The following is a 13,626-nucleotide window of genomic DNA, read 5'->3' as shown; positions in this document are numbered from 1 at the left end:
GTGCACTTCTTTCACTACTGATAAAACAGGGGTTTGAAAAAAGATTTCTTATCAATGCATAGTGTGCAGACACAGCAAGTTTAAGGCCGCAGAGCTCTGCTTTCGCCAGTCACCTTTGACTCCTGTAGGACGGGAAGCCCTGTGCAACACAGTTGTTTCTTTCTGATGCACATCGTATATAGGAATTTAATTGTTTTCCATTTACTTGAAGTGCCACTTTAAAGAATAGAATTGAGCTAACAACTAAAAACCCTAATTGACATGCACCAAGATTACATAAAAGTTCGGAATTATTGCAGCTTAAAGGAAGCAGAGAAATTACTTCTGCAGTTGCTGGTGCAGTTTAGCGTCTGGTGCGGACGTTGCGTTCAGTCGAGGTAAGTGTTCCTGGCTTTCCAGCCGATGTTTTCGGCGAAGAGGTTTTAATGGAGGCTGGCGAGGTCTTGTGTCCTTTGTCAAAAGAAAGGAAAAAACAAAGCTATTTTGATGTTAATTCCACTATTTTACTTTTCTTAAACCCCCACTCGCTATCCCACATCCAGAAACAGTACATGGAAGAACAGAAGTGAATATGGAATGAGAAAGACTCTTTTGGTCTTTCAGATCTCAGCCATGGCTCAGTCGGCAGCAGCCTGGTTTGCAAATCAGAGGGCTGTTGGTTTAAGTCCCACTCTGGGGACATAATCTAGCTGATACTTCAGTGTAGTACTGAAGGTGTGCAACAACATCAGTGAAGACACCTTTCAAAACCTGGACGAGACTTACAGGGTGGGAAAAATCAGACTCCCTGTAAACCTCGTCGAGCGTGAGCTTCCCCATTAGAGAGATGGGAACCCTAAACCATGTCTTCTGCATAAAGTCAGCCAGTTTTGGTACCCATGTGAGAGACCCGGCTAGGATCTAACGTGTATTGTAAATAATAGTTCATCGTAATAAAATTAGTTTTCATTTAAACTACTCGGCATGTACGCCTTTGTGGTCTACAAAAACAACGTTCAGATGAGATGTTAAACTGAGGCCCCTTCACCATTTTGCCCTCTCAAGTAAGCAAAGACTTATCGCCACTATTTCAAAGAGGATCATGGGAGCTCTCTGCAGGGCCCTGACCAATACTTAGCCGATATCACTAAAACATCCTGCAATTATCACACTTCTGTTTGTGGGAGCTTGGAGCTTGCCAAATGGTTAATGCATCTCCAACATGAGAACAGTGATTATAATTCAAAAGTCTGTATCCAAAGCCGCTCAATAAGGGAGTCAATGAGCTATCCACAATGAAGCTCTAAAGCTAAGGCCCATCAGATAACTGATATGGGAAATCCCAATCCTGAGGAGACATCTCCTGGTGGCCATGTCTTCAGGGTTTGGTGTGCTCTTTGACTGGAGAGCTGAGAGACACACAACTGCTGGAGTCACGATTTAATGGACCCTTTTCTGTGCCCCAGCTGTGGTCAGGAGGATGATGCCAATGCACTCTCACATTTTCTGGTGAATTGTACCTCAAACCTTTTTGGGAAGATGTTCTTCGTTCCTGCTCTCCCAACAAGGGTTTAAAAGGGTAAGTGGCTGAGGGGAGGATGTTTAAGCTAAGGGTTTTCTTCGAGTTGTTAGTTTCACGATACTGTGCCTAACAATGATTCTTTGCACTTGCCTCCAGATTATCCTTCAAGTCAAAACCCCGATCAGTAAGGTGACTGGTGCGAGACAAGCAGCAGAAAGATTGCCATTGGATTTCACTGGCAAGATATGCAGCTCCAGAAGTTGATCTCTTATAACAAACTTCATATGGCGCTCGACTCATCGATCGACAGTTACAACACGCCACAGCAAAAAAACCGCACCGACCTCCTCAGAAGATATACATGGGACACAACCCACAAGAGTACCCTTCATCGCCCAGTACTTCCCTGGAGCGGATAAACTACGACATCTTCTTCGCAGCCTTCAACACGTCACCGATGAAGACGAACATCTTGCCAAGGTCATCCCCACACCCCCACTACTTGCCTTCAAACAACCGCGCAACCTCAAACAAACCATTGTTTGCAGCAAACTACCCAGCCTTCAGAACAGCGACCACGACACCACACAACCCTGCCATGGCAATCTCTACCAGACGTGCCAGATCATCGACATGGGTACCACCATTACACGCGAGAACACCACTCACCAGGTACGTGGTACATACTCCTGCGACTTAGCCAACATTGTCTACCTCATACGCTACAGGAAAGGATGTCTCAAAGCATGGTACATTGACGAGACCATGTGGACGCTGCGACAACGGATGAACAGACATCGCGCGACAATCGTCAGGCAGGAATGTTCCCTTCCAGTCGGGGAACACTTCAGCAGTCAAGGGCATGCAGCTCTGATCTTTGGGTAAGCGTTCTCCAAGGCGGCCTTCAGGACGCGCGACAACGCAGAATCGGCGAGCAGAAACTTATAGCCAAGTTCCACACATGAGTATAGCTCAACTGGGACCTTGGATTCATGTTGCATTACATTCACCTCTCACCAACTGTCCTGGTTTGAGACAATTCACACCTCTTTAACCTGTGATTATCCCTCTCTCCAGTTGTTCCGTCTGGACCTGTAGACCTAATTACCTGCAAAGACTCGCATTCAAAATATCGTATTGCATCTTTAACCTGGTGTTGTAAGACTTCTTACTGTGCTCAGCCCAATTGAACGGCAGCATCTCCCCAACAAACTTCATGATAATGCTCTGGGTTTTCAAATTGTAATGACAGTTTGCTGATTAAAACTGACATGAACTTTTAGCATCTACACATGCGCAGTTAAGCATGAAGTTGCATAAATCCAGAAGTTGCTGTCAGTGCATCCCTGCTCCTCCATAGCATGTGTTATTGAAGCTCTTGCATATTACCATCTTTAGAAATCACCAAACTGACAGAAACTTTCCATTTTACAGTATAATATCATTGTTAAATTCTCTGAAAAATGTATGCTTTGTTTTTAAAATTTTTTAGATTACCCAATTAATTTTTCCAATTAAGGGGTAATTTAGCGTGGCCAATCCACCTACTCTGCACATTTGTGGGTTGTGGGGGCGAAACTCACACAGACACAAAGAGTATGTGCAAACTCCACACGAACAGTGACCCAGAGCCGGGATCGAACCTGGGACTTCAGCGCCGTGAGACAGCTGTGCTAACCACTAGGCCACCATGCTGCCCTTGTGTATACTTTGTTAATCAGGAGTAACTGGGTTTTTAATAGCATTCTAAGTCATAACTACGGTTGAGCAACCTCCCTGGCCTTGAAAAGATGAATTTTGTAGTTGTGAAATGTCAAATTGCATAGACATTCCATAATATTTTAATGTGATAAAAATCATTAAAAAAAACAAATTATGATATTTCAGCTTTGAATGAACATAGCTTAATCTTTATTTTGTTTTCTGTAAAATATATAAGTGAAAGATAATCAGTGCATTTTGCTCCTGCTTTACTGTCTATGAGAATACTTCAATGTAATTGACTGGTTATCCTGTTTGACAGGGGTGTTCCACTGGTAATCAAAGGATTTTAATGAGGAAAACCCCATCATTTGACGCGTTAGCAACTAGAGGACATAAAATATCAACTACAGGGTAGGCAGGCTAGCAGTAGTGACGGGAAATTTTTATAGGCACTAATCTGGGTCACAATTGATTAGCATTTGGAAAAGTACAGACTTATAAAGGAAAGTCAGCACAAAATTTAACCTGACAGAGGTCTTTGATGAAATGATGGAGAGTGTTAATTTGGTTGTGTGCGGATATGTGTACGTGGACTTTCAAAACAGCATTTGACAAAGCACCACATAATCAACTTGTTAGCAAAATTAAAGCTCATGGGATTAAAGGGCAGTGGCAGCATGGATACAAAACTGATGAAGAGACAGAAAGCACAGTGTAGTGGCGAACATTTATTTTTACAGACGAGAGGGAAGTGTAGAGTAGTGTTCCTAAGGGTGAGTACTAGGTACATAGCTCCTTTTTGTTATATATTAATGACCTGGACCTGGGTATCCAGGGCATAATGTCGAAGCTTGGAAATGAGTTGAAACTCAGAAATCTATTAAACTATGAGGAAGATAGTAATAGGTTTCATGAGGAAACAGACTGACAGGTAGAATGGATAGACATATGGCGGATGAAGTTTAACACTCAAGTGTGAAGTAGTACATCTTGACAGTGAGGGGAAGAAATAGGAGCTACTTGGTACAAGGATAAGAGAGTGAGGGACAGAAAATCTTTGAAGGTGGTAGGAAACGTTGAAGAGTCTGTTAAAAAATATATAAGCTTTTTGGCTTTATTAATAAGAGTAATAAGAGTCTAAAAGCAAAGAAGTCATGCCAAACCTTTATAAAGCACTTGTTAAAGCCTCAGCTGAAGTAGTATGTTCAATTCTGGGCACAACACTTTAAGAAGGATGTCAAGGTCTTGGAGAGAGTATAGGAGCAAATGGGAGAGTTCAATTAAGTGGAGAGACTAGTTATTTTCTTACAGCAGAGATGACTAAGAGGCAATGTATAGAAGTGTTCAAAATCACTAATGGTTTTGACAGTCTGATCAGGGGAAAAAGGTTTCCAGTGAAAGAAGGGTCAATAACCAGAGGACACAGAGTTCAGGTGATTGACAAAAAGGATCAGAGGTGACAGGAAATATATTTTAACATGATGAGTTGCACGGTGGCACAATGGTTTGCACTGCTGCCTCTCAGGGACCTGGGTTTGATTCCAGCCTTGGGTTACTGTCTGTGTGGAGTTTGCACATTCTTCCTGTATCTGTGTGGGTTTCCTCCTGGTCCTCCGGTTTCCTCCAAAGATGTGCAGGTTAGGTGGTTTGGCCATGCTAAATTGCCCGGTTGTGTCCAATGAAGTGCAGTTTATGTGGAGTTAAGCGGAAACGACGGGTAGTGGGCCCAGGTAGGGTGCTCTTTCGGAGACTTGATGGGCCAAATGGTCACCTTCTGCACTATAAAGATTATATGGATACTATGGATAAGATCTAGAATGCAAGCCTTGAAATGCTGGAGGAAGCAAACTCAAGAGTAATTTCAAAACGGAATTGGATGAACACAAAGGTGAAAAAGTGCAGGATTATGGGGAAAAAAGCCGGAGAGTGGGACTAATTGGATAGTTCTTTCAATCATAGAATTTACAGTGTAGAAGGAGGCCATTCGGCCCATCGAGTCTACTCCGGCCCTTGGAAAGAGCACCCTACTTAAGCCCACACCTCCACCCTATCCCCGTAACCCAGTAACCCCACCCAACACTAAGGGCAATTTTGGACGCTAAGGGTAATTTATCACGGCCAATTCACCTAACCCGCACATCTTTGGACTGTGGGAGGAAACCGGAGCACTCGGAGGAAACCCACGCAGACACAGGGAGAATGTGCAGACTCCGCTCAGACAGTGACCCAAGCCGGGAATTGAACCTGGGACCCTGGAGCTGTGAAGCAACTGTGCTAACCACTGAGCGACCATGCCGCCCAATGAACCAGCACAGTGTGATGGGCTTTGTGGTCTCCTTCTGTGTTGCACCATTCTATAATTCAGACAAGGTCCTCACAAGAAGGAAAACAAGTAAGGTGAATCCCTCCCTGGTTTCCTGCTATTGAGGGCTGTTAGGTTATGTAATACCCAATCAGAAAAAGCAGCAGTGACGGAAGAAGAATCTGCAACTGTTTCCAAGAAAGAAATACTCAGACTGATATGGGTAGAGGGCAGAGGAATGCAACAAGTGATTCGATCATTCTTAATTAAATGGTTCACAACCTCCTCCAGTTCAAATTGAGCTGGGCTTCAAAGCCCCAGTACGGGGTAAAAAGTCACCATGGGCCGTAGCACAAAACAAATTGTCAGTTTAACCCCAACCCAATTGTTTTCTCATTAACTGAAAAGACATGTAAGACAGGCTGCAGTTCAATCACCGCCTGCTTTTTGCCAGAGCCCCCACTCACCTTAGCCTGATTAAATTCTACCTCTCCTTTTTTTGGATTAAGATATTTTCCCCATATTTGACACCAATAGTTTCTCCCAAAACAACCCTCACTCCTTATGAGCCAGATTAGGCCTTTTATACTCAGTAACAAAGTCATTGAGTGAGGAAAGAAGTTGAAGAGAAATCTTTACCCATGTCTTGAGCCATAAACTTTGGAAAATTATAAAATAAACAGCCTTAGGTTAAAAACTACAAGCCATAGTAGGTAAGCAGTGACAAAGATGATAGAGCAAACTATGGAATTATTAATCAGACATAATCTGGCCCCAATATGTTTAGCGTATCTGGACTTTGGTCACTGGACAATAACTTTGATGTGGGATTATTCCCACAATCAATATTATTTTCTATCCCTTTTTTAGATGGTCTCATAACTAATGGTGAACCAGACACATGCTCCATGAAACATACTCCATTGCACTTTGACCAGGAACAAAATAAAGCAATATTATTAAAATCCAATAATTCTTCCAAACACGTTACAAACTAACCTTAACTGGAGAGCTATTTTCTTCTCCAAGATTACTTGGTCTCTTCACCTGTGGGCATAGATCTGTCAATGATCCTTGGCTGGCCTGCAAAAATCAATTGCACAATGATGAAATAGTCCACACATCAACAAGCTCTTAATTAGTTTTCCTTTGGCTCACTAGTTTAAGGTTAGATGACACATTCTCCGCCATTGCACACACAGTCTCTGACCAAAACTTTGGCCACCTGACCTAATACCTATGTGGCTCGGTGTCACACTCTGTTTGGTAACACTCCCAGGAAGTGCCTCAGGACATTGTATGATTTTAAAGGAGTTATGTAAATACAGGTTGCTGTGGTGGAAACAGCTGAACATTTCCAAAATGAGCCAACCCACTCAGAATGAGGGAATGAAAAATAGGGCAAGGAAAATAATTCAGGTGGCCAAACAATATTCGATACTCTGGTCGGGATTTTTAAAGGATGCAGCCGATAGGGTCAGGACCTGGCCTGGGTGGGATTTGAAAATCGTGCTACCCGGATGTTTGTGTTGGCATCCTGATGCTTTGAATTTTAAATGGAGTAGCAGCAGGGAGGGAACGGAGAAGGCATGTTCCTCCAATTAAGCTCCTTAGGGTACTTGTTACAGGGGCCTGTCTGGAAAGGAATTAAATATTTTGAACATTTAAGGCTGTCCGCCTTTTTTGATCTCTGCCTACTGAGGAACTGGCTGTTCGAATCAACAAGGCAGTGACAGTCCCAAACATGGCAGCTGCCTTTGCCGGTAGCATAAGGCAGACAGCTCCGGTCTTTGGGAGGAGACAGTTCCCTTTAATTGGGCGCTGAGGTAATTAGGCTATTTGAATTTTAAGATCACATCCCGAGTGCGATTGCAGCGTGAGCCCAAGGTTGAGGAATTCCACTAGGTGTTGAATTGTTAACTCCACGTTGAAAATCCTTCCTCTCGGTGTATAAAACAGTCACCTTCATTTCAAAGAGGGGAAAAACAAATTACGGGCTGGATTTTCTATTTCTTGTTGCTTGGGCAGCCAGGTTTTCCAGCAGTATTTTCAAACACTTAGTTTAAAAAAAAAGTCAAGGGGCGGGTCCATAATGTTATGCTGGCAGGGCAGCCTTGGGATGAACCCACCCTGCCCGCAACCTCGGCTGCTGAGAGGTCGGGATGCCCTTTAAAAAGGACACATGACCCCACGAAGAGGATCACCCCACCAGCAGACACAGGACATCTGCCCCCATGTAACCCATCACACTGAACGTCCCCAACAGAGCCCCCCCCCCCCACCAGTGCCCCTGGAATTGTTCCCATAAAGTGTGGGCGGAGAATTCCGGGCTTTGTTTATATAGCACAGTTGGAGATGTACCACAAGCAACAAGTGAGTTTTGACAGATTAGACAAACATGTAGCCAGTTTGCACCCAAAGAGCTTCGAGAATAAAGAAGGCGCCTCTATTTTGATGACCTCGGTGAACCCGTCACATGACCCATGACATATACTCCCTTGAGGTTAAATCAGAAACAAAAGAAAATCAAAAATTAAATAACACAGCCAAAAGAGCACAACCAAACTGGACAAGATCAGTTCACTGGTTTTGGTGGTATTGCTCGAGGGATGAATCATGGCCACAACACTAGAATACCTAGTCTTTTTTTTTGGATCAGGGCCATTGGATCTCTTATTTTCCGTGTGTTTAACATCTCACCCAAATGCTGACAACATAGAAACTCCTCACGACTAAGTAAAGATCCTCCCTAGATTGTGGATTGGAACATAACTGGTGATCTTTGGAGTCAGGGATGAGAGTGATGACAATGGGCAGCACAGTAGCACAGTGGTTAGCATCGTTGCTTCACAGCGCCAGAGTCCCAGGTTCGATTCCCGGCTTGGGTCACTGTCGGTGCAGAGTTTGCACGTTTTCCCCATGTCTGCGTGGGTTTCCTCCCACAAGTCCCGAAAGATGTGCTGTTAGGTGAATTGGACATTCTGAATTCTCCTCTGGCGCCGGAATGTGGCGACTAGGGATTTTAACAGTAACTTCATTGCAGTGTTAATATAAGCCTACTTGTGACAATAAAGATTATTATTATAGAACCAAACTAGGACACCTGGAGCTAAACTGGAGTCAATGGGAATCAGGGGAAAATCCTCTGCTGGTTGGAGTCATACCTGGCACAAAGGAAGATGGTTGTGTTAGTTGGAGGCCAATCATCTCAGCTCCAGGACATCACTTCAGGAGTTCCTCAGGATAGTGTCCGAGGCCCAACCATCTTCAGCTGTTTCATCAATGACCTCCCTTCCATCATAAGGTCAGAAGTGGGGATGTTTGTAGATGACTGAACAATGTTCAGCACCATTCGCAACTCCTCAGATAATGAAGCAGTCCATCTCCAAATGCAGCAAAACCTGGACAATATCCAGGTTTGGGCTGACAAGTGGCAAGTTACACCACACAAGTGACAGGCAACGACATCTCCTACAAGAGAGGATCGAACTATCACTCCTTGACATTCAATGGCATTAACATCGTTGAATCCCCCACAATCAAAATCCTGGGGAGGCGGAGGGGGGTTACGATTGATCACAAACTCACCGGGACTAGCCGTATTAATATTGTGGCTACCAGGGCAGGTCAAAGCTTAGGAATCCTGTGGCAAGTAACTCATCTCCTGACTCCCCAACACCTGTCCACCACCTACAAGGCACAAGTCAGGAGTGTAATGGAATACACTCCACTTGCCTGGATGCGTGCAGCTCCAACAACACTCAAAAAGCTTGATACCATCCATGACAAAGCAGCCCACTTGATTACTCTCCTTCCACAAACATTCAAACCCTCCATTACCGATGAACAGTGGCAGCCATGTGTACCATCTACAAGATGTACTGCAGAAACTCACCAAGGTTCCTTAGACAGCACATTCCAAACCCACAACCACTACCATCTAGAAGGACAAGAGGAGCATATACCTGGGAACCCCACTACCTGGAGGTTCCCCTCCAAGTCACTCACCATCCTTATTTGGAAACATATCGCTGTTCCTTCACTGTCACAAGGGCAAAATCCTGGAATTTGTCCCTAACAGCACAGTGGGTATACCTATACCTCAGGAACTGCAGCAGTTCAAGAAGGCAACTTACCACCACCTTCTGAAGGGCAATTAGGAATGGGCAATAAATGATGGCCAAACCAGCGACAACCCACATCACATAAATGAATAAATAAATTTTTTAAATACCAGCCCTGTTAATTCAGGATGCTGCCATCCATGCACTGTGTTTTTGAGCCTCAAAGGACAGATCTCCTCTATCTGAACCTGCCTGTGGCTAAGATATGCTGCACTTCTCTCTTTTCACAAGCTTCCCATACGGTGCACAATTTGGCCGAGAGGATGGGCAGATGACCAGCTTCTGTAACAAATCAAAGCGACCTTGGGTTCCTATCCCTCGATAGGGGGGGGGGGGGGGGGGGGGGGGTGATGCATGCAGTACATAGCATTAGTCTGATGCTGCTCGCTGCTGCAAGCAGCTGAGATTGAGAACTCAGTAAGTGAGGCTGTGTGAATGTGGACCCACATCCTACTTTCCTGTGGCAAAAAACATTTGGGTCCCACACGGTACCATATTTATTTTGGTTACTTTTCTTAAATATAGGATGGAATTCTGCCCACTTCCGGTCAGAATGCCAGTATGGGACTTAACTCAATATTAATACATCTCCCTTGCGATTTATTCATTTCTAATTCCTAATCTTACTGATTTTGATTAAAGTGTCATTCCTTTCCCTTTTCCCCTCTACTTAAATTTGCTCCCGATCTCTAGCCAACACAACAGTATTTCAACTTTTCCATATAAATAACAACCCTTTTTTGACAAAATAACTACATTAATCTAAAAGATAGCAAAATGGAAATAACCATTTAAACTTTGGTTTGTTTGAAGTGTTTCTTGAAGATCATGAATTTTGTGGTCTGAAAACGTCCCTACGTCTGCCAAGTGCACCATCTGGTGGTAAAACCACAGATTATCACTCACTATTCCAAAGGTACCCCAGTTATTGATGGCCATGCCTCCTCCTAAACATATCAAAATACCACAGAACCTATTTTGAACTATCAGCATCGAAAATCACCCCATCTCTCTTACGTTGTGGCTGATCCTGGACCAGATGCTTCAGGTCAAAGTTTCAGACGTCTGGATTGATGAATGGACCTAGCACGGGCCAGTACCCACAGTTTCGATGATTCCAGATGCACTCATCTTCCAATCAAAACTCTGGAGATTGATGGCACAAGGCTTCGACAATACTGATCATCTTACTTGACCCTGCCCACGATAACACTGAATTTTATCCTAATGGGTACTTTGCAAACTAAAACAACAGTACACTTAGAAGCCTGGACTGTGATTTTGTTTCCAGGTGGAGCTGACATTATGTAATCTTGTAAAGGCAGCTATTTAATCTAGATTGACCAAAATTCAATCAAATTGGGATCAGGATTGTTCTTTGGGCAACATTCAAATTCACCTCTGTTTATTAGATGTAAAATAATAAAGTGGTATTCGAACAATGATGAAAAATAAAATTTTCGGACCTGCCACTTCTTTAGTTTGGATAGCAGGAGAGCACTCAATAATCTGGCTCCGCATGTTTACATCACAGAAACTCTCCTCTCTTCTGCATACATTGGTGAATTTATGATTCTGCTCTCATAGGGGCAAGGTAGATGGACCGTTCTCACTCTGCTGAAACCGAAACAAAACACTTGCCAAAAGTAAAAAATACCTGTACACTGCTCACTTTACAAACATTGGTTTTATGGCTTTTCGAAAAGGGCATGTCCTCTGGAGTGATTATCTGCCTGAGAAATTTACACAGCTTTGCCTCTTTGGTTTTCACTTCAAGTCTATTGCCAATATTCAAGTTTTGGCAATGTCCCTTCATCTAGGCCTCCATTATCAGGGTGGGAGTAGGGCCAAAGGTGCTGTGTCACATTTCTTACTCAATGAAATGTTTCAAGGTGACATACCATTCCTGAAACAAGTGCTTGTAAATAAATGGAATGGAGAAAGGCCAGCGAAATGTGTGGCATTTCTTTGGATAAAACCCAATTAAAACCATGAGATATAACCACTTCCCCCACCACCATTGACATAATGGGTACTTGCGGTAACTTTAAAGGAGAGGCTTGCAGACCACTAAGGTAAAAACAAGCTTTATTGGAAAGGTGTTTACTCTACAGAACAAACATGAATACGCAACGTTTTCCTCCCCCTTTACATTTAAGGTTCCTGCAATGAAACACAATGTAAAGGTAACAACCAAAATTTACAATATGAGCAATTAATAAACACAACAGTCAATAAGGTACTTATTTCGGAGAACGTCGATTTCTGTGTGGTTGTCAAAAAACAAGAACAATACAGCACAGGAACAGGCCCTTCGGCCTTCCAAGCCAGTACTGGTCATACCACCCGTGGCCAAAACCCTCAGCACTTCCTAGTGCCTTATCCCACTATACCCATCCTATCCATGTATTTATCGGTGAACCTCCGGCGTCAGCTTTTCCATGTTAACTGTAACCTCTGGTGTTTTTAGTTTAATTTGGACATTGTCTGTGGTTGTCTCAGATGTTGATGAGGTGATGAAATATCCTCAACTGGCGCGCTGTCTTCCACTGTTGTTTCTGGCATCATCAGTTTCTCAAGGAATGTTTAGGTCTTCACTTGGCACAGTTTGTTGCAGACTCTTGGTTGACTCTGTCTCTGGCAAACTAGTTCTAGTTGCTAAAAGTTGATCAGCGTGTCTCCTCCACACTACATTGTCCCGAGTTTTAACGGTGTAGGAGACCGGTCCTGTCTGTGCAAGATGATGGCAAGTATCCACTTCCCACTGGTGGTATAGTTCCTTGCCAATACTTCCTGACCTTTCTGAAGAACAGTATGTTTAGCCCTGTTCTCACGTCACAAGACCTGACTTTGCTGTTTCCTGACCACAATTTCTCTCATCTTACGTGGCTTCAGCAAATCAATGATGTTTTACCATGAGTAATTCTGAGGAACCTTGGGCTATCAAATTGTTGTATTGCTGTATGTCATCAGGAATTGGCTTTGTCGTTTACACAATGATCCTTGCTCACGAGTTACCTTCAGTAAATGGTTCATCATTTGTGGCAGAATGATAAGGAGCAAATCAGATGTGTTGGATTCCATTGTCCTTTAGATAATTTGTGAATTCTTACGAAGTAAACTGTGGCCCATTATCGGCAACAAATTGTTCCGGGTGACTGAATCTTGCAAAAATCTCACCCGGTCTTTCTCTTGTTCTCTCCGAGGGCATTGTCTTCATAATGGTGACTTCAGGCCATTTCAAGTGCACGTCTACCTCAATGAAAAACACCCACCCTTTGAATAGTCTGGCACAAGCGAAATGAACTCTTTGCCATAGCCCTTCTGGCCATTCCGATAGGTATAATGGTACTAATGGCAGCAGATTTCGAACATTTGCACAAGCCAAACACACTCCTGACTGATCCTTGATTTCGTTAGCCACCAAAAATAGCTTTTGGCTACTTCTTCATCCTTACTATCCCACAATGACCTTCATGAAATTGGTTTAGGGTACGTTCCCTTAACAATGGCAGAATGAAGACCCTCATTCCCCAGAGAAGTTAACCAGCCTGTACATATAGTTTGAATCTTCGGGTAATGTATGGCTTCAACTCTGGGTTTGTTCCCACAGTCTTGCCATGAAGTATCATGTCTATAACCTCTGACAGTGGTGGATTATTTCTGGTATAACTCTTAACTTGGCTTGTGGTTACAGAAGTGTTATTGACTTCTTCAAAGTAGAAAATATTACCATTCGAACTATTCATTGACGACTCGTTAGGTAAAGGTAATCTAGAGAGTCCATCAGCATTCCCATGGAGATTTGATTGACGATCTTTTATTGTGTATGTATGCATGTGTTGGCAACAGCAATGCCCATCTCTGTATTTGGTTTGGTGCTAAAGATGGAATACTGGTGTGTGGCCCAAGTATCTTTGTCAGTGGCTGATGGTCATTAGTAAATTTCCTTCCGTATAGGTACTGGTAAAAACATTTGATTCTGAAAATGAGCC

At 43.3% G+C, this 13,626-nt stretch overlaps 1 protein-coding gene across 6 annotated transcripts in view; it reads right to left on the bottom strand.

Annotated features, from left to right (window-relative positions):
• The window catches only part of reps2 (RALBP1 associated Eps domain containing 2), a 259,419-nt gene that overhangs the window by 10,591 nt on the left and 235,202 nt on the right, over positions 1-13,626 (bottom strand). For 4 of the 6 annotated variants that reach the window (XM_038802518.1, XM_038802520.1, XM_038802519.1 and 1 more), the window contains 2 exons: positions 6,507-6,590; positions 323-450 (listed from right to left, as the gene is read on the bottom strand). In XM_038802518.1, the coding sequence (XP_038658446.1) occupies positions 323-450; positions 6,507-6,590 (212 nt within the window). Of the gene's footprint in view, positions 1-322; positions 479-6,506; positions 6,591-13,626 lie in introns of all 6 variants that reach the window. The other 2 variants (XR_005461312.1, XR_005461313.1) reach the window with 1 other exon arrangement.

Source organism: Scyliorhinus canicula, chromosome 7, assembly GCF_902713615.1.
Source record: "Scyliorhinus canicula chromosome 7, sScyCan1.1, whole genome shotgun sequence".
In the NCBI taxonomy this organism is placed as follows: domain Eukaryota; kingdom Metazoa; phylum Chordata; class Chondrichthyes; order Carcharhiniformes; family Scyliorhinidae; genus Scyliorhinus; species Scyliorhinus canicula.
This window is presented reverse-complemented; position numbering and strand designations above follow the sequence as displayed.